The sequence below is a fragment of the Amblyomma americanum genome, chromosome 6, assembly GCF_052857255.1.
Source record: "Amblyomma americanum isolate KBUSLIRL-KWMA chromosome 6, ASM5285725v1, whole genome shotgun sequence".
In the NCBI taxonomy this organism is placed as follows: Eukaryota; Metazoa; Arthropoda; class Arachnida; order Ixodida; family Ixodidae; genus Amblyomma; species Amblyomma americanum.
Window position 1 is genome coordinate 110,980,667 of NC_135502.1, and position 27,057 is coordinate 111,007,723.

Sequence of the window (27,057 nt, forward strand, 5' to 3'; positions counted from 1 at the left end):
TGGAAGACGCATCTTCACTGGGGTGGAATACATACGCGCTTTTCCATGAGAGTGGTGTGTTGGATGTGTAGTCGCGCAAGCTAGGAGACGGCGACCTGACGATGTCTTCGAGAGACGTGTGTATCGGCTGGTAAAATTGGCTTCCTGGAGCTCCCGAAATGTGTTCACCATGCCCAGCGCCATGAGGCGCTGGTTGGAGGCGTTCGCTGGGAGGTCCAGAGCCCGCTTAATCATTCTGCGGAGGATGACTTTGAGTGCATCCTCGTCTTGCCTCCGCAGTTGGAGGTATGGAGTCGAATATAGAATTCGACTGGTTACAAGTGTATGCGCCAGTCGCAAGGCGTCCTTGCATCGTAACCCCCTGCGCTTGTTAGAAAACCGGCGGACCATGCGGCCCACCTGGTTTCCCACCTTATGGAGTTTAGCCAATGCCGTTTCTGACCGTCTGTGTTAATGTAATAAGAGCCCCAGTACACGTACTTTGATATGTTCAGATATTGGACCTGTCTCAAGAGAGAATGAAATTTTGGCTGTGCACTTTGGTGAGGTGTTCAGACTTTTGGGGGGAGCATCGGAGGCCGCAGCGACAAGCATAACGTTCCACTATGTTCGCCGCCTCCTGCAGGTTTGCCTCAAAGGGGACTAGCATCAGCCTCCCAGCCGAATTCCGTTCCATACACACTGCAACCTGAGCACTCCTCGCAAGCTACGGAAGGCTGAAAAAAAAAAACAGCCATGCGCGTACGACCCGGCAAGATCGAGGTCCTGACGCCTTCTAAGCTCAGTTCAACGGCGTGTGTGCACCTCAACGAAGTTGGCGGTTAGTGGGTGCACTTCAACAAAGCGTTGAAGTGCAACTCCACCCTGACCACTAATAGCATGGTTCTCGCATTGCATTCAAGCAGCGCCATACATCGCACACAGTGCGGCACTGTTCCGACTTTTCCGCACAACGAGACGTGAGAAGACCTAAGCACGTCCCCTCCTTCAAAGCATGGGTCATCCTTTCGAAAGGTCCCGCCCACACACTCACGGGCCTGTGAAAATTAGCGTACGTATTCAGGCTCTACAGAGCCATCTAGACCAGACAAGACCAGGGCCGACCCAAGCAACATACAGGTATGGCTGATCGGTGTAGTTGGTAATTTATGACAGCTTAAAATGGAAACCGCACAACTTTCAGACAGGGACGAAGAAAAGACGGGACGGGACGCCTCTGTGGCCAACACACAGCCAAGATTCCCACCCCTCATCCCACATTTCCAACAAACGGCTTCCGGTCTTCTATACATTCATTGAGGCTTAACGAATGCTAAAAGGCAACCTAGGTTAAGATCCCCCTTTCTTTGAATGCTGCTGCCACAGATCATTGATTTATTCTTAGACTGTGAGCAGCCCGATCGCCGAAAGTCCTTTTAAATAATTTGAGGTCTGTATATTAATGCTACCAACTTAGAAGTTTGTTGTGCTCTGTTTCATACAGCCCGTTGTTTCATACAAAAACTACCAGCAGCTTTGACTGGGCTTACCTTTCCTTTGTATTGTAGGCTCGAGCTGATGCCGAAAAGTTCTTCGGAAGACTTAATTGTGCCATTTCCGTACTTCCAGAAGTAAGTCGTATCGTTTTTCGTTAATAGACACTCAGAAGTAGCCATGTCTGATAGATAAGTGAGGCCTGGAGAAAAAGATATTGTTTCAAGTGTTGATTGTGGGTGTTTCAACCTATTGATTTCGCCTCGAAAAAGAATTTTAAAAAACAATAAACCGCTGAAGATATTTCAGTTGCGTTTACACTGTTTACTCCTTTTTTATCTGCCAAGGCCCCACGCCAGGCTTCTTCTCTAAATAAACTGTTTTTTCACAATGCTCACTCGCAACGTAACATATTCAACTACCCAAAACTTCGAAGACCAATATTTCTTCAGCACGCTCTGTCGCGTGCTAACCCTGGTATACAGAATAAACTATACTGTTCCGTCTCTGAAACGTTGTCGATGTTACCAAGCAAAAACATATTTCAAAAAAGCTGACAAGTTAAATTTGCTCCCGGATGGCGTGGTTCAAAGCGTACGCGGTAGGCAGCGTTCGTCCCCCCTCTCCATTGGCGTCCGGCCCCGGGCCTTGCGCGACCATGAGACCTGGTCTCAGGCATGCATCGCATCGGAGCTTTGTGTGTGTGTGTGTGTGTGTGTGTGTGTGTGTGTGTGTGTGTGTGTGTGTGTGTGTGTGTGTGTGTGTGTGTGTGTGTGTGTGTGTGTGTGTGTGTGTGTGTGTGTGTGTGTGTGTGTGTGTGTGTGTGTGTGCGCGTGCGCGTGCGCGTGCGTGCGTGTGTGTGTGTGTGTGTGTGTGTGTGTGTGTGTGTGTGTGAGTGTGTGAGTGTGTGTGTGTGTGTGTGTGTGTGTGTGTGTGTGTGTGTGTGTGTGTGTGTGTGTGTGTGTGTGTGTGTGTGTGTGTGTGTGTGTGTGTGTGTGTGTGTGTGTGTGTGTGTGTGTGTGTGTGTGTGTGTGTGTGTGTGTGTGTGTGTGTGTGTGTGTGTGTGTGTGTGTGTGTGTGTGTGTGTGTGTGTGTGTGTGTGTGTGTGTGTGTGTGTGTGTGTGTGTGTGTGTGTGTGTGTGTGTGTGTGTGTGTGTTTTCGCTCATTCGCACTACGCGCGTCTGCAACCGCAAATCCGAGCGCCGTGTGAGGCTGTCGAGGCTGTCTGGGTGAGGACGATACAAAATATGGTCTTCGCTAGTGAGGCATGCGATCCCAACAAATTTGTTTGAAGGCGCTAATATCGTTCGTGAACATGCTGTCAGGCGGAAGAACTGGCAACATAACGACAGGATGCAAGAGCTCCTGTCCGCCAACGGTCATCATAACACATTAATTGAAAAGGCCGTAATTGAAGAAACCGAGTATATTTTGCGCGTAATTCGTACTGGTAATATTTTAATACCGCTAAAAGCGGGTAGCGAACTAGAATTTACGATTGTTTTAATACTACAAGATTAAAAACCTCATCGGTAACAAGATGTGTCGTCGTTCATAGAATCTGCACATTGGCTGGAGGGAAATGACGCCACCATGTTGGAAATGACGTCATTTTTTGTAAAAGCATCAACAGCTTTAATGTTATCGCACTTTCAACACATACGGCAATTAGGCGTCCCTGCGGCTTTTTTTTTTTACAACTCTGCTGTTTTACAACTCTGCTGCTTTATTCTGGAAAACATGAAATTTGGTGCCTTTCAATTTACCTATCTAACTTCACTCAATCTGTGTGCCCGTATCTTTATTACAACGTAAGTTACAGGAGTTCTTTTCTAGCAGGCGTGGATATCTCACAGAGCCAGCAAGATCATCACGATCCTATATTAAAAATATTAAATCTCGCCTCTGTGAGTACGTGTCCGCTGGAATTGTTTTGCAGGACCAGTGTAACTCTTACGAAAACGGGTGTCCGGTTTCTTTCGAACATGTATAGGGAGCCCAATGATTGTAATGATTTCTTTAGGAACTCTCTGATTATCTAGACAGCCCATTACAAAGTCGATTTATTCTTGAACGAGACCTGATAGACAATTTATCTCTTTTCACAGGCAAAAGAAATTCAATAGAATTGGCACCATAAAACTTCATAATGAGCCTATTCGTGCCTTCAATATATGAACTCGCTCTGTTCGTATACAGAACAGATGTTAAGAAATTCGCTTGGCAAAACTTCAGAATGCACCAAATATTAGAGCTTGTTTACAGACTTCAGTATATAAACAAGCTCTGTTCGCAGTCAAAATGGATTCTGTGGAATTGGTGCAATTAGGCTTCATAATTAGTAAAATTTTATAGAGCTTGTTTCGTACCTTCACTGCATAAATTCGCTTGATACAGGTGTGATATGCATTTATAGACTGTGTACTGTATGAACTGCAAATGTTCATAATGAGTCCATTGCATAATAATTTCATGGAGCTTGTTTCCTCTCGTTAATAACTAAACATGCTCTCTACAGGTAACATGCAGATGCTATGGGAAGTGTAATACATAATCTATTACATTTTGTCTTGAGTCCATTACGAAGGTGCGCCCGCATTAAGCCTGGACTCCATGTACGCGAAAACTCACGCGAACGCGAAGGCGACGGCGGCGGCGACGGCTGGCGTTCGCTCTGTCGCTTGTGGGCAACCTCCAGCAAGCGAAGGCAGCAGGCGACGCGAACCCGCGACGTGCGCAGCGGACTCCGTGCTTTGCGCACTCAAGCTTAGAAACACGCCCGTAACCTGTTCTCTCTCTTAAAATTTTGTGAGTGTGCCTCATAGTCAGGGCCAAAGGAATATTTCCTCTACGGCAGCGGTGTAGCGGCAGTGGAGATAGCCAAAGGCGTGCTTGCGGAGACGAAGTCACATCACGGGTTCACGGGGGAGGTGTGCTTTCGTTCGGTGCCTGTGCACTCCGGCTTAGTAAAAACACTCCCATAAACTGTCACCGCAACCTGACTGTAAGTGAGCAAGCTATAATATACCACTGAGAATGCGCGCCGCGAGTGTTTCTGCACAGTTGGAGCGCAGCGGCACGGTGGATTGAGCGCCGGTACCCGCGGCTCGACACGCATCTCTCCCTGCAGTACGCTCGCTCGCGTAGCCCGCTCCAAATGCTGTTAGCCCTCCGCACCCAACAAGTAGATTGTTTTAATTATTTAAATCGTGCGGGAAGGTGAAGAAGAAGAGCGCTGCGAACGGCAGCATCTCTTGATCGAGCTCCTGTTTTTTTGAAATACTTTGTGCTTCTGTAGCCTTCAAGGCAACCTCGCCGTCCAAGGCGATGGCGGATGACCCGCCGCCTCTGCTGCCTTCTGTGGCTAGCAGTGTGAACTGCACAGATCAGCCTGGATGCAGTATGGATCTCCCCTCAGAGCTCCCGGGATCGTCCAGTTTCTCTGACTCGGATGACATGGAGTTCGACGGAGGCTACACCGAGATTGTGAGTCGGCGCCTGAAGAGGAAGCTTTCCAAAACCCCGACTGAGTGTGGGCCCAGTGTGTGTACGAAGCGGGCTAACAAGTCCATTGTGCCAGCGAAGATGCCTCACCAATCCAGTGTGAGCAAGAAAACAACCAACGAGGCCAATGTAAGTGAGCAATCTCTCTCTTACACAATTTCATACATGCCTGTTGAGGAAGAGAATCTCAACTCCATCAACAGGCAGACTTTGACTCTTCTTCTTGAACGACTGGTTCCGGGCCAAGTCAAAGAAGTGCGTATTAACGCAAGAAGGAATATCCTCTCTGTTGATGTCTCTAGCCGGGCAACCCTGGATAAGTTGAAGACCGTGTCTGTCCTTGGCAACATACGAGTCCGCTCGTTCTTCGCTCATGGACTTAACACTACTGCTGGTGTGATTTCTGACGTGGACATAGAGATCAAGGATATGGACTTGGTGCAACTGCTATCAAGTTCTGTTCGCATAACTGACATCCATCGTTTCGGCAAATCACGGTGTGTCAAACTAGTGTTTGAGGGTACTACTTTACCATCGCATGTGAAAGTGGGTTTTGTGAGGCACCCAGTGCGTCCTTATGTGCCCCAACCGGTGCAGTGCCGAAAATGCCAGAAGATTGGACATGTAAGTGCTGCGTGTACGAGCACGAAAACATGTCCGCGTTGTGGTGGCGTGCACGATGGACCTACATGTACGATTGAGTCTCCAGTTTGTGCCAACTGCAAAGGTCCTCATGAGGCAACATCTAGGGAATGTCCGACGGTGAAAACAGAGATGAAGATCTTGAAGAAAATGGTGAGAGACCATTCTACTCACCGAGAAGCAGCAATCGCAGTACGTCGCTCCAGGAGGAGGACACGAAGTCGGCAGAAGAAATTGAGCTCAGTACATGACGTGTCAACACATCAGGAGGACCGCGACCGCTCTGCCGCGCAAAAGCCACTGCCTCCAGCTCCGCAAGAGCCAAGACTGACAACCCCCCAGGAGTACCCCGCAGAGTGGCCACTTCTACCATCGCGTACTGTAAGCTCTGTGACACGTCCGCCTGTGCGTCCGCCGGCTGTGTCGACAACAGATGATCAAATCAGGGCGATGCTGAAACAGCTGATAGGCACCTTACGGCTGATAATTGCTGGAGTGGACACGCCAATTGCTAAGGCTGCTGTCCAAATTTTAGACGCTATTGAACCGGTGCTTGCCACCCTTTAATAGCAGTCAAAATTATGGCTCTACCGTCGTCAGCACCCTCACTGCAGGAGAGAATCTCTCGATCGGCAGTATTACAATGGAATGCTCGAGGTCTGCGAGGCCGCCTAGCAGATCTCAGGCAGAGGATCTTCAAATACCGATTTCCGGTGCTTGTAATATGTGAGCCTAATATCGCATCTCCTTTTCGACTGTCCGATTATGAAAGTTTCCTCTCTGAAGCGGCTGGGCATTTGAGCAAGGTACTACTATGCGTCCGTCGTGACCTCACTTACGTTCGGCATCAAATTCCTGGGGGCAGTAGCAACGAGTATGTAGCAATCACTGTGACTTTGAATGGGCGCACAATCTCTATTATAGGTGGCTACATACCACCAAGGGGTCGATTTGATGCCCTACGACTACGATCGCTCCTTGACAGCGTTTCGGAACCCCATATAATAGTAGGAGATTTCAATGCGCATCACCACGGCTGGGGAAGCGCCGTTACGAACGTTCGAGGACGGGATATCGCCACGTTCATGAACAATGCAGGTCTCGTTTTGCTCAATGATGGCACGCCGACATTTCTACGCGGGACTACCTACAGCAGCTGCCTGGACCTTGCATTTGTATCCAGGCGCCTGTCATCGTTCGCAACGTGGTGTGCTGATATTGAAAGTTATGGAAGTGACCACATACCGACGTATGTGCAGCTACGGTGGTTTCACCGTCTTCCAAATGCCAAAATACGTTGCACCGACTGGAGTGCTTTCCGCATTGTTCTAGAAAAACCTGTGGGAAACTCGCTGATCCAACAGATGTGGAACAGCGTATTATTTCGGCCATGCACGATGCAACACGCAATATCTCAGCGCCAAATTCCACAGCACCAGTGGATGTGATCTACGCGCAGCTTCGGGCGATTCGTCGGCGCGCAGAAAGAAAATACCGGAGGACAAAGGATGTCTCGGATCTCCGGGCCTCTCGACGTGCCCAGAAGCAAATACAGCGCTATTTGGAGAACCTAGGCAAACAACGGTGGCGGTCATTTTGCAGCAGATTGGATCCCCGCAAACCACTCGCCACAATCTGGCACGTTGTTCGAGCACTGCCGACATTTCCCCAGCAGAAACACCCTTTCCGTGCATTGGCACTTCATGATAGACGGCAAGAACTAGCGGTGGCGGAGGATTTCTGCTCGAGAATTGCCGGAAGCGCTTCTTTACCTCGGCAGCATCGATGTGCTCCCCCCACGATGGACGATCGACTGGACATCCCCTTCACAATTCAAGAACTGAAAGCAGCTCTTTCTGCTTGCACGCATCCTTCATCCCCAGGACCTGATGGAATAACATACAATGCGCTTCGTCATCTAGGCCCACAGGTAATGGAAGCCCTCTTAACATTGTTCAACCACTCTTGGGCCTCTGCCACTGTACCACAGCAGTGGAAAAGAAGCCGCATTGTGGCCTTGCTCAAACCAGGGAAATCGCCACTCACATTAACATCCTACAGACCAGTAGCTCTGGCAAGTTGTATTGGCAAGACGATGGAGCGTATGGTGCTAACCCGTCTAGAATGGTTCCTTGAAAAACATGGGCTATACCCTTCCACAATGACGGGTTTCCGCAAAGGCCGGTCTGCCATCGACAGTGTAATTTATCTCGTGTCAACGGTAGAACATGAAAAACGCCGTCACAGGTTGACTGCTGCTCTTTTCCTCGACATAAAGGGCGCATTCGATAATGTTCAGCATGATGCAGTACTAAATGCACTCGAAGAATGTGGTATAGGCGGACGTCTACACAATTGGATTGCAAGCTATTTGACAAACCGGACAGTCTACATGGAGACTCTTGAAGGTGACACAGCAGATCATCATGTTGCTTGTGGTGTTCCTCAGGGAGGAGTGCTCAGTCCAACGTTGTTCAATCTCGTGCTCATTGGCCTTTTCAAACAACTACCGAAGACTGTTTCAATATCCGCCTACGCAGACGATATTTGCATCTGGACATCAAGTGTCACGCGTCCCCAAGTGCAAGCAAGATTGCAGCGTTCGGTGTCCATTACGTCTGCGTACTTGCGCCGTCAGGGGCTTGAACTTTCGCCAACTAAAAGCGTAACATTGGCTTTCACACGCAAGATAATGGCGTGGTATCCGGTCACAATCGACGGGCAAATTGTTCCATACGTAACACATCACAAATTCTTAGGTGTTACGATAGACCGTGACCTGTCCTGGACGAAGCACATTTCTGTGCTCAAGAAAAAGCTCGACAGCTTTGCAAGCATTGTGCGGTGTATGGCAGGAAAATGTTGGGGTCCCTCTGAGCGATCTTTACTACACGTGTACCAGGCGCTGGTAGTCGGCCTTCTCAGATACAGTGCACCCGTTCTCTCGGGGGTCAGACTATCAGGCCTGCGTGTGCTTGAAAGCGCGCAGGCTCGTGCTTTAAGAGTATGCTTGGGTTTACCATGTAAAACTTCTACATGGGGCACATTTTATGAGGCCCGCGCCTGCCCAGCACGAATTTATTTTCAACAGGAGCCACTTCGTGTGCATTTGCGGCATCTGACCAGGCATCGTCATCACCCCCTGACTAACATTAGTGCGGTGCGTCCAGATGCAGCCTTTTCCAGAGCCCTTTGGATGCAGCGCAATGCGCTGCCTTCGAACTACGCGCCACACCAGATTGCGGAGGTGCCACTTTGGGCAGTACCAAAACCATCTATACGGACAACAATCCCAGGGATAACAAAGAAAACGCACATTCCAACAGTCGGACTGAAACAGCTGGCGCTGTCATACATTACATCTATGTATACTAACACCCAGCATGTTTTCGTGGACGGATCCGTTACGACCACTTCTTCAGCTGCAGCGGTGATAGTGCCAGGAAATGCCTCATGTCACCGTTTCAGGCTCATGCACAAAACGTCCTCTACGGCAACCGAATTGGCAGCCATACGAGAAGCCGTCCTTTATATTGGTCACCAGCCAGCGCAGCAATGGACTATATTCTGCGACTCGAGATCGGCATTACAGGTCGTACAAACTTATCTAAAACCAAGAGCATGCGAGCAGCTGGTTCAACAGATTGTGCTTTTGTTAGCCGAGGCTTTCCACCGCGGCCATATCATAAAGTTTCAATGGATACCGAGCCATTGCGGCATAGCGGGAAACGAGCGTGCTGACGCCGAGGCTCGGATGGCACATAGTGATGGTGCTTTCATTGAGATAGCCTTTTCAAGATCAGACATTGGAGCCTTGTTGGCGCATTTAATGCAGGCGGCAATGCAGTCGCACTGGCATGATCCGAGTCATCAACAGGACCGCGTGTGTAAGCTTGACGCTGGCTCACGATTACATTTCCCATCTGTGGTGGTGCGACGTCATGGGACTTTACTCCACCGGCTACGGCTTGGCGTTGCCTACACCAAACACTATCTTCACAAGATCGGCATCGAAAGTAACCCAAATTGCGCACAGTGCAACACACCAGAGACTATTGGACACCTTCTTTGCGCGTGCCCGAAGTATACTTCTGAAAGAACAACATTGGAGGCGACCGTGAAAAACCTGGACTCTCGCCCTCTCTCTGAGGAAACTCTTCTGGGCGCAAGGACGAGACGTTCTGATTGGTGGCGTGTGACAAAAGCCCTGCTCAACTTTTTGTGTGAAACAGGCCTGGATACTCGTTTGTGACCGCCTGTGCACAACCTACATGGTTAATGACATGTGTCGGTGTTGTGTTGCAGACACCAGTTTTGAGTTTTATGTGTGTCCAGTAACCGCGATGCGAGCGCCAGCCAGTGTTGTGTGTGTGTATGTGTGCGTGTGCATAGACATCACCCGTGAAACTCATTGTATTATGCCATCATCAGCCTTCATTCACACTTTCCTTTTCCTCCTCTTCCCTTTCCCCTGTGTGGAGTAGCAGGCCAGGGCCCTGTTACCACCGGCCGACCTCTCCGCCTTTCTTTCATTATAATTCCCTTTCTTCTTCTTAAATCGTGCGGGTCTGCATCTCAGCTAGAAAACCAAATATTTTCTCGACGGTGGCGATGACCAAGACGACGGGCTGGTTTCGTGAGATGTGCCCGTGAGAAACCGTGGACAAACCGGAAACGGCTTTGGGGGGCTCTGGTTGGCCAGTCGCGTGGGGGACTTCCGGGCGACGAGCGAAATTTTCTGTGGGTGCAGATCCGAGCGACACGGCAAGCGACACATGCATTTTGCTTCGCGCGACGGCGTCGCTCGTCGCTTGCCGCCGTCGCCTTCGCGTTCGCATGAGTTTTCGCGTACGTGGAGTCCAGGCTTTAAGATATCGACGGCAACGCAATGGCGAGAGCGACCATCGCCCGTCTAGTTGTCTACTCACCATCCAGCTCATCTCATTTTCACTTCGGCCTGCTACAGTGGGCCGTCAACGAAGCTAACACGACAAGCGCACTGATGTCGCTGTGGGACAGGCTTTGACCCGGTGACGCGGTAAAGAATATAAATCTAATAAGCCGATCACCGTCGTTGAACGGACTTCAAAATAACGGCCTTCGACGCGAAAACATTTCCCAGCAAAATCCTCCCTTTAGATCTAATTGCGAACAAACGGAATAAGTTTCCAGCACTCAGAAAAATTTTGAAGGCTGCCTCTCTACTAGCGAAATCATTTTAGGGCGAATCATGGACGCTGTTTACGCTTGTTTACTGGCGGCGTCCACCCGGTTTAAGTTCTTCGACCTTAGCGACGCTTTCGGCCGCCTTGGCTGCCATCAAGTACAGCTGCATAAAGTTGCCGCTCCCGACCAATCATGCGTACCTGATCCGTTGTCAAACCCGCGTAGCGCTCCAGATAATAAAGACACTTCCCACCTCTAGAATCGTGCATTCTAACTAGGAAATTTAAGCACCATTTTTTTTTTTTGCCTTATATTCAGTGGTAAGCTCTATCCTGAGAAAGGTGCATTGATGGACGAGAGTGCTCGGAATAACGAAGGCGAAGTTCACGTGAGTGTTATAAAATTCGAAAAGTTTCTCACCTGATTTCAAGTCGAATAATAGAGAGATATATTCGTACGTGTCTTCCACGTCCAATGCCTTCAGGTCTTGCGCTGTCGGTCTCATATCGATCCTTGCTAGTTCCGACTCACGATCGTACCAAACCTAAACATTTTTCAGACTGATAAGTCATCATAGCATTCGCTTGTCGACATGCACTTTAAGGAACGAACTCATTGGGCTATCAGTAAGAGAGTGCACACACTGCGAAGTCCTATTTAATTTGAAATGGTGCATTCACTGCGACAATTTAGGCAACGCTGTCTATTGGTAATTTCATGACACTGCAATTTCCTAGATGGTCGCCGCTTGAACAGTTCATAAACATACAACGAAAGCGGATCAATCTCTGTCTTTGTCACATATTTCTTCCTTCCTGTATGATAGCTGTAGCAAATTTTAAGCCCTACAGCGATCAGCAGAACATATACACAAAGGTACCTCCTGCCGAAGACCCCACTTCAACCTTTCCAGCTTCGGTTATCCTCACGTTACTAAGACCAGCTTCCGCAGAGAGCCTGCATGATATAGTTACGTGTTCCGGAATGTTTTTACGCACGACAGCGCGAGCCATGTAGAATGATCAACTGGTACCTGCATGGTGTGCATACAGCGACGCCACCGATTTTACCGTAAGATGCCGTTCTGCAGTCATTTTCGCTACACTTGTGCTCACTCATTGCTATGGGATTAATTTTAGTACACCCTAAATATTGACTGGATCCTTTATTATATTTAAAATTTTGTTTTCTTGCCTCTTGTGTATGTTCTTCATATGAATGAAAACTTACATACTGCTTCCCCCCCCCCCCCCCCCCACAGTCCGCCATAGTGCCCTGCTTTTAAGGCATGCATGTATAAGTAAGCGCAGTTAACTTAAAAGCCCGCAACATTGTTTGGTTCGTTTATTGTTTGGTAGTACTGAAAGAAACTCCGGAACAGAACTTTCCAAGGCTATTTTACACAAAAATTTCTAAATGTCACATTGATGCACTGAAAATTTGCAATTTCACCTTACCGACGAAAATGGAAGTAAGTGGTAGTGATAAATCAATCAGTCATAGGCTATGAGGGATGCAGTAATGAAGGGCAACGGATGAATTTCTACAATCAGGGGTTCTTGCGCTGAAATCGCGGGTGTTATTTGTTTCACCTCCGTCGAAATGCGTCCGCCGCGACCTTGAGATCAGTATCCAAACGCGAAAGCAACGAAGCCATCGAGACGGTTAAAAAAAAGTATAAGCAAATAAACGTATAATGCAAAAACCAACCTCCTTGTAGGAACTTGATCTAAATCCCTCTTTGAGAAAGCCACTCTCATCGAGTAGAAATTCCGTCTCTTCAACGCTGTAACTAAAGGAATCAGGTATGTTTGGAAGTCGTGCCCTCCTTGGCAAGTACTCGCAGTGCAGTCCTTTAGGAATCTGAAAAATAACAGCGTGAGAAACCCCAAATATGGGCTTAGTCATTGTGAGAGAGCAAACTAGAAGATAAGGGAGGAGTTATGCCAGCTCTCGCAAATCCTTGAGCCAAAATCACGCGCCAACTCCTCTTTGCCATTTAATTGCAATTTTTGACCACGAATATAGGAAGCATAAAAACTGCTGACGGCCAGCTTCTTAATGGTGTTTGTGTTAAGTTGTTCCCTTCGGTTCAACAAAGGCCACCGAGAAATACAACAATATGTAAAATTCCCTCGGGCTGCCTTCAAGCAACTCATTCAAGCATTCATTCAAGTAATCCAAGAGGCGCATTCACATTTTTATGAACCTTACCTCTCAGCAAAAACATTCCTTGCAAACAACAAGCACCACTCCCACCGATTTCAGTGAAATACATGCAGGAAGAAAAAAAAACCCCTTATTGTACTGCTGATGCATTATTAAGCACCTTCCGCCTATGGTCTCTACAAGTATTAAAAACAGACCTTGGAAATTACTTTTCGCGACAATTTTTCACGCACTATATTGCCAATACATTTCCGAAAAAATCTTTTGAGTGCCCCGAAGGCAACTTTTGTTTCTTGAAAAAATGTAGGAAGCAGCTAAAGCACTTACCTCGAACATTTCAGGCGCAAATTCAGGGTTATTTTGAAACCATGGCACATACTTCTTTATGTATACTTCCTTCCCTGTGTTATGCACGTCCGGTCCGCGCATTTCTATGAAAACTGGAATCCGCTCTTCTCCACTTGGATAAGAAAATGATAGCGCTAAAAAAATCACAGATCAAAAAGGAGTTCTGTGAGAGTGTGCACTAGAGTTGAGGCCTATGGTCCTTCATCCACGAAAAAAATAGATTAGACAAGCGCTCTAATTATAAGGCTTCCTTCTGTGCTAGTACACCTAGAGGAAAACGTAGAGCCACAGTCTTCTGCGTATCTATCTGTTTTTCAGAATCTCAGATCCGTATGAGCTTCACGGCACGAGAGGGGCGAGAACTCGCGACGCCCTGTTACGGCCGCTGTAAGCGATATATTCACGACGAGAGAAAAGTGGCATAATCTCCAATACCATCTGTTGTTTGAGGTCTAATTTGTAAGTCATAAATGGGAACCGAAATACATAAGTCTATTGCACATTACAACCACCGGCCGGCAAGGCAAAAAACCAAGCATGCGAGGAAGCTACGCTCATCAGATTTGTAGCTAAGCTTCAAATGTAGCCGGCCACAATGAATGTGCAGGCGGCATATTCCACAAACAAATGCCGTGAATTGCGCGTGACAAATTTAGCTGCTGCACTTGCCATTTCGTAGCACATGTCCATTATTTATCTCTGCAAACTGCGTCGAAGGGCTGCTTACCGAAGTTTCTTTCTCGCTGGTATACAACCACACATTATTGAGACCAGTCAGCAATTTGAATCCAAATGGGGAATAGAAAGCATGAACTTAGGAAGCTGCAGTTGTTCCATCTGTATGTTCATTTTTATCGCCGCCCAATTATGCAGTTTCGACAGGATCATTAAGGCGAGTTGGCAGGAGCAAAAAGATGCGGCACCCTTCCTCTTTCCACCCTTTCCGTCCTCTCTATATTTAATTATTTGGGGTCTCCTCAATAGTTTGCTTAGGAGGCGCTGCAGGCGCGCAGCGTATTAGCTGCGTATCGGACGTTTTCAAGAACTGCGGTGCGCTTGTTTTCTCCTCTTTTGCTGTCCTCCTCCTCCTCGCATCCTTCTCCCCTCCCCTCCTCGCTCGCTTCGTTCACGGCGAGGAAATGCATTCGACAGCAGACTGGAAGAACTCCAGCGGGAGCTCATTCATTCATTCATTCATTCATTCATTCATTCATTCATTCATTCATTCATTCGTTCATTCATTCATTCATTCAATCATTCATTCATTCATTCATGTACAATATTGTGCATTTTTATCGTGAAGACATTCAAAAATCTCCCCGCCTCAACCGCTGGCTCGCTTGCGGTGAAACTGCACACAGAGCTTGAGTACTATGGTATATGGTAACTTGTGTATCGTAGCAAGTTTGACAACACGTCGCAGAGCTAGTCGGTTAAGCGTTTTTGCTCCACAAGTAATACAGCGCTACACTTCAAGACGAGGACATAGGAAGAACTTGACAGGACGGGCGCTAAACTCCAACTACTTTTATTGAAGCAGACAAGTGTGAAATTTATAAAGAATGTAGGTGTTCAGCACATGCTTAATCACGACTACAGTAAAAAAGCAAAAACCTTAGTAGATTAAGGACAGCAGAGTAGATATTATTGCTGTGTCCTCGTCTTAAAGTGTAGCACTGGATTACTTTTCAAGGAAAAAAAGAAGTGAAGCTGGATATTCACGATGCCTTTACTTCACATTTTTCGCCAACCTGTCCTCCTTCTCACTGTAACTGAAAGTAAATAAGGGTTGGGCATAAACTACGATGGAACTTCACGAGCAGGCCTTTCACGCTCGAGCGTACCGATTTACGAGCGTGATGGAGTACCTATGGGCATTTTTGGACGTCAAGCTTTGACTGAAATCTATATCGTCAAGCTTTACTGAAATCTAGCTATATTGATATATTGGCGGTTTTCTGGTCTACTCATTGCCATTTTTGTGCTAATAAAAAACGCAAAGAAATATGGCTCTCATTTGACGTCTTGTAACTCCTGCTCTTGGTGCGTAGACTCAGTACTAAGTTAAAAGCAAAAAGGCTCGAGCCACTGTTTGCAGAAGATGCAGTGCAATATGTCAGAGGTGCTGTGGTCAGTATATTTCTTCTGGTCAACGTCGCGCACGTGATATCTAATCTTACCTACGCATGGGTGCGCAGACCTCGTAAAAGGTCATACAGCTCGGGACATTAATTACACAAGACGCAATTTAAGAATGCGAGAGGACATGCAAATGAACGCCGTTGCTTCGCTCCTCGCGGTATTATAGCGTTTCAGCAATGTCAAGGTGCTGCCTCAATTTCCCTAATAATGGGAGGATGTGCACAGAGCAGAAACTGACGCCTCAGTAATATATCTGAAGAAAGTTTTCGAATCATTTTCGTCGACGCTATCTATCTCGCTTTTCATGTTCTCGCTTTGGAAGAGATCAGTTGCAAAAACGCCGCATTACAGACAGTGATCGTAGATAGAGTGCCTAAGCAAGGCTTCCTTCCTTCCCTGCGTCTGCTCTCTCGCCTCATATCACATATCTAAAGCCAAAACTGTGGTGTAGACTGGATATAACAAATAACATATACTTACCGCGTCCCCAGTAGAAATCAGAACGAAGAGAGTAGTTCGAGTACTGGTCGTCTACGCAGCCTCTGAAAACGTCAGAGGGGATGTTTCGAGTCTCTACACCTATATGGTCGTCTTTGAAGGTGTAATTGTACGGAGGACCGTATTTGAAGGCACGATTCGATGTGACCATAGTATGTGGGCCGCGCTTTGTCCCCCTTGTGACTGGGTAAGATAAAACCTGAAACGCTGGCTTGAAATCAGCCATTTCAACAGTTTTGCACGTGTCTTCAATCTTCGAACTCCAGCCACTTTTTTCTGCAAAATTAAAAGGTACAATGTTTAAAGACAAGAATCAACCTGGGCGAGCTGCTTTCTGAAGCAGCTGGCCGCTTGTTTTTGTCCCCCACCTGATGATACACGAGTGGTTTATGCAAAAGAACAAGTCAAATGTTTTGCGTGAGCTAAAACTGAAACAAAAATAATCATATCATGCCTTCTGATATTTAAAAAAAGCACAATAAGAGTCTCGCACCAGGTCTCTGCAGTCGATACGAAGTCACTGTGCCTCTGCCATAATCGTAAATGTCAACGAACTCCATGCCAAGGACAGAAGCGGAGATCTTTGCTCTCTTTCCCTGGAAGTCGAAGTACTCTTCAACCCAAGCCGAGTGCTTGGCATGGAAACTGTTCATTTCATACTTTGCTATGTAACTGTGGCCGATTTCAGGTGGCTTGGGCAGGTCCTCCTCTTCTTCATCTGGATGAAAAAGATTCACGAATTACTGTTCCTGGCGTACTGCACGCTCTAATTTTATATTCTTCCTTTTTTGCGAGTAGATATGTGTAAGCGTAACGCAGCAACAAATAGTATAGAATTCTTGTTGGTACTTGTTATGGGCTAGTTGCTGGGAGTCCGTTTGCCCCATCTGCCTGTTCTTCTGTAGCCATATTTTATGTTTGCGCAGTTTGTTCGTAATCGGAGTAATTCTATTGTGTTCTAATCTATGGCAGAGCAAAGATGCAACGGTTTTCTGGTGTGCATTCGAATCTTGAGAATTCGGACTCCAGATTTATTCGAACTGTGCGGAGTTCGAATTTGTGGGATCCGCGATCGGAAAGAATCCACGTTGCGCTAAATTACACTATTAACCACGCTGGAGACAAATCAGCGTGTGCTGCACCTTTCAGCCCTGAATTAAAGTAATGGATCTGTCGCGGCCTTCGACACGCGCAGACATGATATCAGTGCGACTCTGAAGCAGGTTTTCTTGCGGACGCCAAGATAAACCAGTCTCCAACCATGACACGGGGGCAGACAAAGAAAGGGTTTAAATTATAGGGATCGATCAGATCGAAGAACGTTAGGACCATTACTCCGACTTTCCATAATAAAGAGAGGACAAATTTTATTTTTATTTAAGTATTTAAGTAACCTGAATTCCAACGGCTCGTAGATTAAACTGCGTCATCAATAACAGCCCCGCCTAGATGTGTTCTGAAGAATCGCAGGGCCACAATGAAGAAATCATCCATTCCAGATTCTAAAACTTACTCTCCTACTCCGTTGCCTAATGTGCCAACAGCCTTGCCGTCGGCCCTCTGGGTTTCAAATTGCCTGTCTTGAAGATATGTACTAAAAAACCTTAAGGAGAGCTGTGGGTGCACCGAAAACAGCTTCAAACTAAACATTTCATCCGAATACCGTCCGCCACCTCCTCGCTTCACAGCGCCTACAAAGGATGACTGGTCTCTTAGGAGAGAGAGATACTGGATACGCTTAATGGAGCCAGATACTAGGCGAGACAGGTACTCAAGAGCTGGTTAACTAAATACAAGACGGAAAAGTATCGGAGCTTCGGGAAATTGCAGATCGAACGTCTTCTGTTTTTCCTCTCTCTGCTTCCCATGTCACGGATGCAGTCAAGCCAGCACACGTCCTCTGGGCTTCCTCGCCAATAACGGATCTCGCTGTAAACCAGTTTAAAGGTCAGCCGCAGCTTTTCATGTATACTGAAAAAAAAATGGCGAACAAGCGCAGTGGCCTATTGTATGTCAGCTTTAAACACCGCCTGCTGAGCTGCTCTCTTCATAAGTGTATCGTCCTCTAAGAACTGCCACTCAGGCGGCGTTAAGGTAACTTGGATACCACACCGCCCAACCCGAGCTAATACTGAACGACCCGAGTTCATCCGTTCGGCTAACATAGAACGGTTTCTTGTGGAAAGGCCACGACTGAGATGTCAATTAATACAGCAACACAGCTGATGGTTTACTCTCTACACTTTTAATTACCGCCTTTTCACGTGGGCTTCCGCAGTAGTGAAGGGACTGAGTGCATCCTTTGCAATGCGCTATGAGCCAAGACAAAAAATCCCTTCAGGATGCCAATAATAATTTCCAAGAAAAAAGTGACAAAGCCGAATGGGCCCTGTGTGACCGAGGAGTGAAAGGCGGTGGACGCCATACTATTAAATCCTATTAAAACGGATTCTCTTTCGACTCCAACGTGGATGTACAAGATGTGACTGGCTCCCCCATCTCAGTGCCATATGTGTGCGGCGTTTACGATGACCTTCAACGTTTCGTCATATGATAAAAAATCATGATGGAGACAAGCGAGTTCAGGTCGTATCCTTAAAGACCACAAGTGTCACAAGGATCTGTGTAAGGCATCATTTTCCCACGGGGGAATTGCGTATTACAGAGACAAGCTTACCAGATTTCCAAATATTTTCGGGATGCTTAACTCAACGAAAAATAGTGACGATAAAGCCAATAGAGGTTTTGCTTTTGGGTGCTTATGCAACTGATAAGAATGCCTTCCAGACATAGTGCGCCACAGATGGTTCCAGGACTTTTTTTACCTGATGTATTGTTATGGTTAAATGTTTAGGGGATTAGGGGAAACTCCCAATGTGGAGTAGATTTGTAATAAGGGAATAATTACTCTCTGGCATCCACCCAAGCGCAGCCAAACGGCTACAAAGGAAAGCTATGCAGCTTTCTCATAAACTTCGCAGTTAAAGAAAAAGAAAAATTCGTCCTGGTCCGGGGTTTGAAGCCGGGACCACCGCTTTACCGGAGCAGTCTACCAATTGAGCTAACCGGGCCGGCAAGCTTATGGTAGGGCGAGAGCGAATTGATCAATAACTCGAAGTGCGAATAGTGTTGGTTGAATGTCTAGGGGAATCCACCAAGGTTAAGTAAATTTGCAATAAGGGTAATTACTTATTGGAATCCACCAAAGCGCAGCTATACGGCTATCAAGGAAGGCTATACAGCTTTCACAGAAATTTCGCAGTTAAAAAAAATTTGTCCCTGGACCAGGTGGAGTGCTGATGTGCAACTACGGCGGCGCGCACATTCCGTGTCATTTTATCCTAGGATCATCTGCCGCAAAAATTGATGCCAGCCCTCTTCTAGTTGTCCGGTCATGCACTGCAACTTATAAAATCATGCTGAAGTCTATACAGAGTCATGTGAACTGATATATACGCATCAATCTAGACTTCGACAGGGAAACCTACAGGAAGCTTTGCGAGCCCCCCATATTTCGGAAAGCCTGTGCTAATTCGCCAATGCAGTCAGTCTACAAGACCGTATGTCATAGATTTGTCAGCGTCTGCGATAACACAGCACTGAATTGTTTTATTGCTAGCGAGATTACTGAAGCTCACCGTCTGACTGCAAATCTAGTACCAACACTGCACCCTTTTCAGTCAGCCTCCAAAGATCTGGACAGTGAAATGGTGGAAGGAGCTCGTTCGGCGAATAGCGAATTCCGCCATAGGGTTTCGCGAGATCGAGAATATATAGCGCATTAAGTGCGCACCTCTTCACGGCTCACGTCCCACTTGTGCATGCTGTCAGCATTCCCGAAAATGGTCGTTCCTAAGCTCAAGACTACAAGCGGTGGATAAATTTGTCTTCAGCAGTGCAGAAATCTCCTGTTTTCGTCTTTCCGAAAACTTCGCAAACGAAATCAAGCTCTAGCAGTAAATTAAAAAAAAAAGCAGTATTGCAAACGCGTGTTAAATGCAATTACTTTTTCTTCTTTGCTTTGCTAAGAAACAATGCATGAAGTACATTTTATGATCCGCTGAAATTACGCTTCTCCAGTGCTTTTGCGTGTTTATTTTATTCATTTATTGTGATGTACCCAGTAACAGCCATAGGCATTTTAGAGTTGTGCACTAAGAGAAGTGAAAGAGACAAAAGCAATGAAAAGAATTAAAGAAAGAGTACCGAAAGGGCATGATGAATAATTTTTATGGGCATTTGTGGTCACAGAGCGCTCCATGACATAAGGTGTTTTTTCTCTACTCAAGGTGGGGTCAATGATCAATTTGCCAGGCGTTTCACCAAAAACCAGCTGAGCACCAGGCCAGGGGAAAGCTTGCACCTATTGTATCACCGACGGGTACCCAGCGGCACTGGGGATCGAACCCAGCACCTCCCGCATGCGAAGCGGATGCTCAAACGACTAGGCGACCGCTGCGAGTCCAGTGCTCTTCTTTTCCACTACAGAGCGTCTTCACTTTCCTGCTCCCCAAGTGACCTGAAACTTTTTTCCCTTATGTCTCAAGTATTTAAATGCCTATACTGTGTTTAGTTCTAAGCCCCCAAAGTGATCTACTGGAAACAAAACTTATTCGACGTAAATATAGCTACTTCAAGAAATCGTCGCGCATATCTCAAGTCCCAAGCTAAAGCAATATATGCTGCTGCATTTACTTTAATTGCAGCAACAGAGGTGCCAGAGCTGTCTCACGAAAAGGCGAAGACAGCAGGGAACAGCACGACGCCAAAACCAGTCTTTGTTTTGCCAACCTTGGGCTTTCGCAGTTGTCACATTTCGGCTTAACCGCACTGACGGGCACGAGGGTCACAGAAAAGTCAAGTGTCAGAACTAATGTCTCCAAACGTGCAGGAAACCTCTGCAGTGCACATATACTGTGAAGGGCACGTAATAAAGATTTTTCTGTCCGTCGTTCATTCTCCGAATGAATGAAGATTTGACGTACAGCTGTAGAACTACCACCTGTGTAAGACGAAATGTCTTGCCGTGTCTTGTCTGCACCATCGGCTACAAGTGAAAAGCAAATAAGACAATTTAACCACGGACAACAAAATTAGAAGCTCTTAGCGTAGGGAACCTTAATAGTAGCGGAGCGTAATTTCACTTTGATGACACGTAGACAGTCGTTTAGAAGTGTTAATCAACCTTACTTCTTTTCCTCTGCAGGACTTAATATGTTGATGTCTTTTTTTTGGTACTTCAATTCTCTTGTTCGCGCAGTACATGGAACTGTATACAGGCTCAACGGCATGCTTCGTGCTTTTTTTACTCGTATAACACCGAGAATCCTCTCGAGGCAGAAGAACAATCCTGCCATTGCTTGCACAAAGGACGAAGCGCATAAGACCTAATTTATCGCATACGACGTGATACAGTGAGAGAACAAAAAAAATGCATATTGTCACGTGTGGAAAATGCAGTCGAACAGTAAGGGCCGCAAAACGACCGTGGTCTCCGGAGATGAGGCCGTCAGGGCATCAGCTGAAACGCTTTTCACTTCCGCTTCCTCGCTTCGATGTCATGCGCACTCATACCTCGGCACCATGAGGGGTGGCTCAATCACACTCACGCTCACGGCCACTCGCACTCACATCCACTCACTCACTAACGCTCATTTCCACTCACACTCACATCCACTCATCTCGACTCACTCATGAGCACCCAACTCATAACCACTCACTCGCGCTCAAGCTCATGACCACCCACACTCATATTCACTAAGTCAAATTCACACTCATGGACACCCATACTCACATCCACCCACTCACACTCGCATTCACAAACGTGAGTGCGAGAGTGTGATTGAGGCGATATGAGTGCACTCATTAGTTAGTGTTCCTACCTATGCGCCCACTTGCAGTAATCAGAAACGAATACGGTGAAAAATGCACCGCGACAGTGTCTAAGGGATATCCCGCGTAAACCGGAATAAGCATGCAACTGAGCAGCAGTTACTTAAAGCTGCCGCCAAGTGGTGTTTTTAAAGACAGCATGGGCTTGGAATAAGCGTGCCGTTGAGTCCTCCTTGCGGGAAGCCTTGAAGAAAATTCGTTACTGCTAATGTCACTAGGGGGTGTGGGGGGTGATGTACGCACCGGGTGCAGAGCTCAAGGCGGTGCAGCTGCGGGAAAGGAGGTAACGCAGTAACCGCGGTGGTGGCGCTGCGCTTGTTGAAAGGACTGAGGTTGAGATTTTATTTCTTGCAAGATTAAAAGAGGGAACTGTGACAAAAGGCGGTTAATGAATACTGACGAGGTAAAAGTTCCCCAAAAAGAGCGTTATTCAACTCGGAATGAGCTGAATGTTTTCATTTCGAATCTCACAGCCATCTCTCACTAGTCTGCGACTAAACTCTACGTCGAAATACCTTGGCTATGGAGAGACATCAAAGCGGCAGGTATAGACCTCGAAGATGCCAAGCATTGTTCAGCATTTAACTTCCTTGCAATTACCATTCTGTGGGATTTTATTGTCCCACACAACCCTTCCCTGCAAATATTCCTGAGGATATCCCTGTATGGGACATCATCAAAGGAGGGGGGAGGGGGCTAGAATTGTAGACGTATTAAAGACTGCTTGACATCGACAAGAGGAACGTCTAGGTTCTCAGTCCTTACAGTGTAATGTGTTGTAAATGAACTGACAGAAATCATATACGTTGACGAAACAGACAATACCTTCACGGTCCTAATGGTCACAAAAGGAAAGTTTTAATTTGTTGTTTTTTTTTACTCATGCACACTCCTAGTGAGTGATTCGTTCTCCAAGTTCGTGTCTCCACAGCTTGTATAGACCCTGTCAAAAGTATGCAGCCCAAGGGGTTTGCATACGATGTCTTCAGGGTGACTGGTTATGCATCCTCAGCGACCGTAATCTATCGAAAGAGGAATGGCTTCACGTCCTCAATCCTCTCGAGCTTTGGACTGATACCTGTGCTAGGGAGCCGCGCTAAGCAGCATGGAAGCAAATCCCTTGGACTGTATGCTTTTGACGGGGGCTGCACATCCTTTAGATCCTGTATAGGGTGATACCAGGGATATTCAATTTGTTGTCTACATGGATATGAAAATGTTTGGAAAAAATTGAGCTTGTTAATGTCAGTTTAATTCCCCTGGCCAACAGCACACTGCATTCAGTTCACTTTCTATAACTGCCTTCAGAAAAACACAAGAAAATAGACTTTTTGCGGCTGCAGGAACCCTGCTTCCGCGTCTTTGAATGGATTATCATCAGGAAGTCGCTTCCCATGCAGATCGTTCTTCAGGCTACGAAGCCGCATTCCCAGATAGCTGCTTGTGTTTTGCAATATTTGTGATTTGGCGGATTTTTACGAACCCTTAGGACACTGATTGCTCACGTAATATCTTCATTATTGAATATTAGATGCCTGCAGTCAGCATCTTCTGCGGCATGAATTTTAGTAACAAAATGCCTCCTGTATCATAAAAATCTGTTGTGTTCTCGCTCCGTCCTGTGTTAACGCTGTTCTCAAAATAATCGTAAACCCAGTCCAACTCTCCACTCTTCGGAGTTTCATTTCTTGTTTGGACGCTGGATCGTTGTGATGGACCCATGTTTCTTCATCCGTAAAAATTCAAGAAGTCTCCTGTATTTTTTCTAAGCACGATTAATTTTTTCGCCTATATTGCTCGTCCTGCTAGGACGTACGTCTGTCAGTGTTCAGGGCACCCGCCTGGAACTTATATTTCACTTATCTTACCCTTCACTTCCTGTACTTTAATCGAACCGAACTGCTAAACTGTTCATATCCTGACATGTCTAAATCTGCACAGACAGTCTCCGCTCTTTAATATTGGCTCAACCTACTAGTGTAGCCAACTTACTGAACATCCCTCGTATATATGTCAAGATACGCTGTGAAACAATTTGTGTTATAAATATTTTGCGTTGTCATCCTTTCAAATGTAATATAGATGTGTTACGATATTTGTGCAGTCTTGATAGGTTGCTCATTTCCTTGGTCATTGTTACGGATGTAGGTTCCTGTGCAATCATTACACTCGTTTTCCCATATTGAGACAGTTTTTGCATCAGCTGATTATTGTTTTGGATCTAGTCGTTCCTGCGGATATCAGTTCAGCTTTGCTATACATTGTGAATAAGTGATTGCCCAGGAATCATGGTAACTCCTACTACCTATTCTACTCATAACGGGGCAAACTTTCTAAATGCTAAAAGACTATTTGCAATCCTTGAATATTTATTTTATCTCGTAATGTTTGCACAATAAATCGCCACATTTATTCATGGCAGAACACTGTTGTGGTTACATCGTCATTAATGCTATTAAGTTCAAAAAAGCCTTTTTTCGGGTTCTTGTAAAATGAGCATGCAAATGTATTTATTAAGTAAACTTTTCATGTGATCGTTGCACTTAATTATTGACCATATAGTATGGAGCAAGCTCCCCCATACTCTAGACTTGAAAGAGAACGGCAGGGAAGGGGGGGGGGGGGGGAAGCGAGGCTGGTAATGCGCTAGGAGCCGCACCTGGCAGAGTTGACCCTAATGATGTATTTAACCCGACATTAGTGACTGCTTCTAACTGCCCGCGTGTTCCCCGTTTTGAATGTGCTCCCTTACAAAAGTTTTTAGACAGTCTATAGACTGCCCATATACTTCTGTCTACACATCTTTGTCGCCCACAACTTTGGCTGGTGCACTAATTTGGAGACACGTGGAAGCGACCATTACCCAATCCTCATATCGGCTTTCCATGCGCAGAGGAACCCAAAGAAATTCCTCCTAAAATCTACAGACTGGGACGCATACAAGGACGCTGTAAGCAGAGGAGTTACTGCGGCAACTCGCAATGAGGAATTAGCATCGACAATTGCGTATTGCCTGAGGGCGAGTACACAACTTACAGCTAAAAATGATAACCTACCTTCAAATGATGACACATTCCAAAGGCTTTGCGCTATACGCAGGCGAGCTGAAAGGAAAGCTCTGCGCACAAAAAGCCTCGATGACCTACGTGCATGCCGACGGGCACAACGTCACATTCGACGCTACATGGATAAACTCAGTCGGCAAAAGTGGCGTGACTTTTGTTCTACGCTGGATGTGCGCAAACCAGTAACCAATATTTGGCGGATAGTTAGAGGTATGCGCACGCCACTTCAACAACTCCACCCCTTCGCTGCACTCTCCCTTCACGAACAAAAATCTATAAAAGAAGTCTCAGAAGAATACGGCAAGCTGCTGTCGGCAGGGTCAGGGCATTCGACACTCTCCGCAGATGGTCAAACAGGCATCCCAAAGGCGGCAGTGCCAGCGTTAGACCTGCCTTTCACAATGGAAGAACTATCCACAGCTATCGCGGAGACAAACAGGCACACGTCTCCGGGTCATGATGAGGTGACCTATGACACCATTGCAAAGCTACCCCACACCTCCCGCCTTCGACTCCTGGAGTATTACAATTCTTCCTGTATGGCTGGTGAGGTCCCCACGGAATGGAAGCTGGCGAAAATCGTGCCCGTTTTGAAACCATGTAAGCAGCCAACAAGCTACGCATCATTCCGGCCCATTGCCCTACTGAGCTGCGTAGGTAAGCTCATGGAGCGCATGATCTGCAAGCGCATAACTTGGTTCCTAGAAAGCCGAAATGAGTTCCCCCAAGAAATGAACGGGTTCCGTCAAAACAGGTCTGCGACTGACAATATCATCACCCTCGTCTCATCAATTGAGGAGTACCTTCATGCTGGGTACATCCCAACTGCCGTTTTCCTAGACATCAAGGCCGCTTTTGACTCCGTCTTTCACCATGCAATTCTCGCAGCCTTTGGCAGTCTTGGCCTTGGAGGAAGGCTATACAAGTGGATTGGGCATTATTTAAAAGAACGACAAATTTTTATTACCACTCCAAACGGCCCAACACGCTTTCACGCAGTGGAGAGGGGCGTACCACAGGGAGCGGTGCTCAGCCCTCTCCTGTTCAATATTGTCCTTATTCACATAAGAAGACACCTTCCGCGAGGGGTCCCTATAACAATTTATGCTGATGATATCTGCATCTGGACCGCGTCACGTTCGCGCTATATTACCCAGCAACGTCTTCAGAGAGCACTATTGCACATTTCGATGTACCTGGCTTCCAGAGGTCTTCGTCTCTCGCCAGAAAAGAGTGTTGCAATGGCGTTTACAAGAAAAACGATGACCCGATATCCGCTGCTCCTAGGCGGACGATCGCTGCCATATGTACGATCTCAGCGATTCCTGGGTGTTGTAATCGACTATAATCTGTCATGGTCACCTCAGATCAAAAAAACTCCGTGCGAGGATTACTGCAGCATCGCAAGTGTTCAGGTTCATGGCGGGGACAAGGTGGGGTAGCAACTGCCGATCAATGCTTCTGCTTGAAAAAGCCTACGTTGAAGGAACCTTGCGCTACTGTCTACCAGTGCTTCAAAGATTATCTACATCAAGCAATAAGACTCTCAATGCCGCACGGAACAACTGCCTGCGAATATGTCTTGGCCTCCCAAAGGGTTCCTCTGCATCAGGAACAGTAGCGGAGGCAGGGTGTCTCCCACTAGAGGTAATTGCCGCCCAGGAAACTATGCGTACCCATCTCCGCCATGTCCTGCAAGGGAAGAAGCACTTCCTACACCGTGTCCACCTAACTCACAGCAACTCTAGCTTTGGCCAGGCAGTGCAGCTCCTGCCCCTTCCTACTATTAATCAGCCTCAGAAACTACTACCTCTGGCCTTTCCTCCATGGACACTCTCTCCTCTAAAGGTGAAGAAGTCTGTTCCAGGTGGGAATGCAAAGAGCCGCATGCCACAGGCAGCACTTCTGCAAGCTACTCTCGCCTACTTAATCGAAGAATATACGCAGTACACCCATATCTTCACCGATGGTTCAACTACTAAAGAAACTTCTTCTTGTGGCCTTTATGTGCCCTCAACAGGCCATGCCCTTTCTTACCGGCTGCAGTGGAGGACCTCCTCTACAACAGCTGAGCTTCACGGCATTAAGGAAGCTGTTTCTTACATCCTGCGCCGAACCGCCGGCCGTTCGGTTATCTTCACCGATTCAAAAGCATCT

General features: G+C 46.8%; 1 protein-coding gene across 1 annotated transcript in view; it reads right to left on the reverse strand.

Annotated features, from left to right (window-relative positions):
- LOC144093993 (uncharacterized) overlaps positions 1-27,057 on the reverse strand; it is a 58,068-nt gene that overhangs the window by 16,694 nt on the left and 14,317 nt on the right. Inside the window, exons 3-8 of the mRNA XM_077627812.1 lie at positions 16,437-16,661; positions 15,926-16,219; positions 13,283-13,437; positions 12,497-12,649; positions 11,207-11,330; positions 1,530-1,675 (exon numbers count right to left, since the gene is read on the reverse strand). Of these exons, the coding sequence (XP_077483938.1) occupies positions 1,530-1,675; positions 11,207-11,330; positions 12,497-12,649; positions 13,283-13,437; positions 15,926-16,219; positions 16,437-16,661 (1,097 nt within the window). The remainder of the gene's footprint in view (positions 1-1,529; positions 1,676-11,206; positions 11,331-12,496; positions 12,650-13,282; positions 13,438-15,925; positions 16,220-16,436; positions 16,662-27,057) is intronic.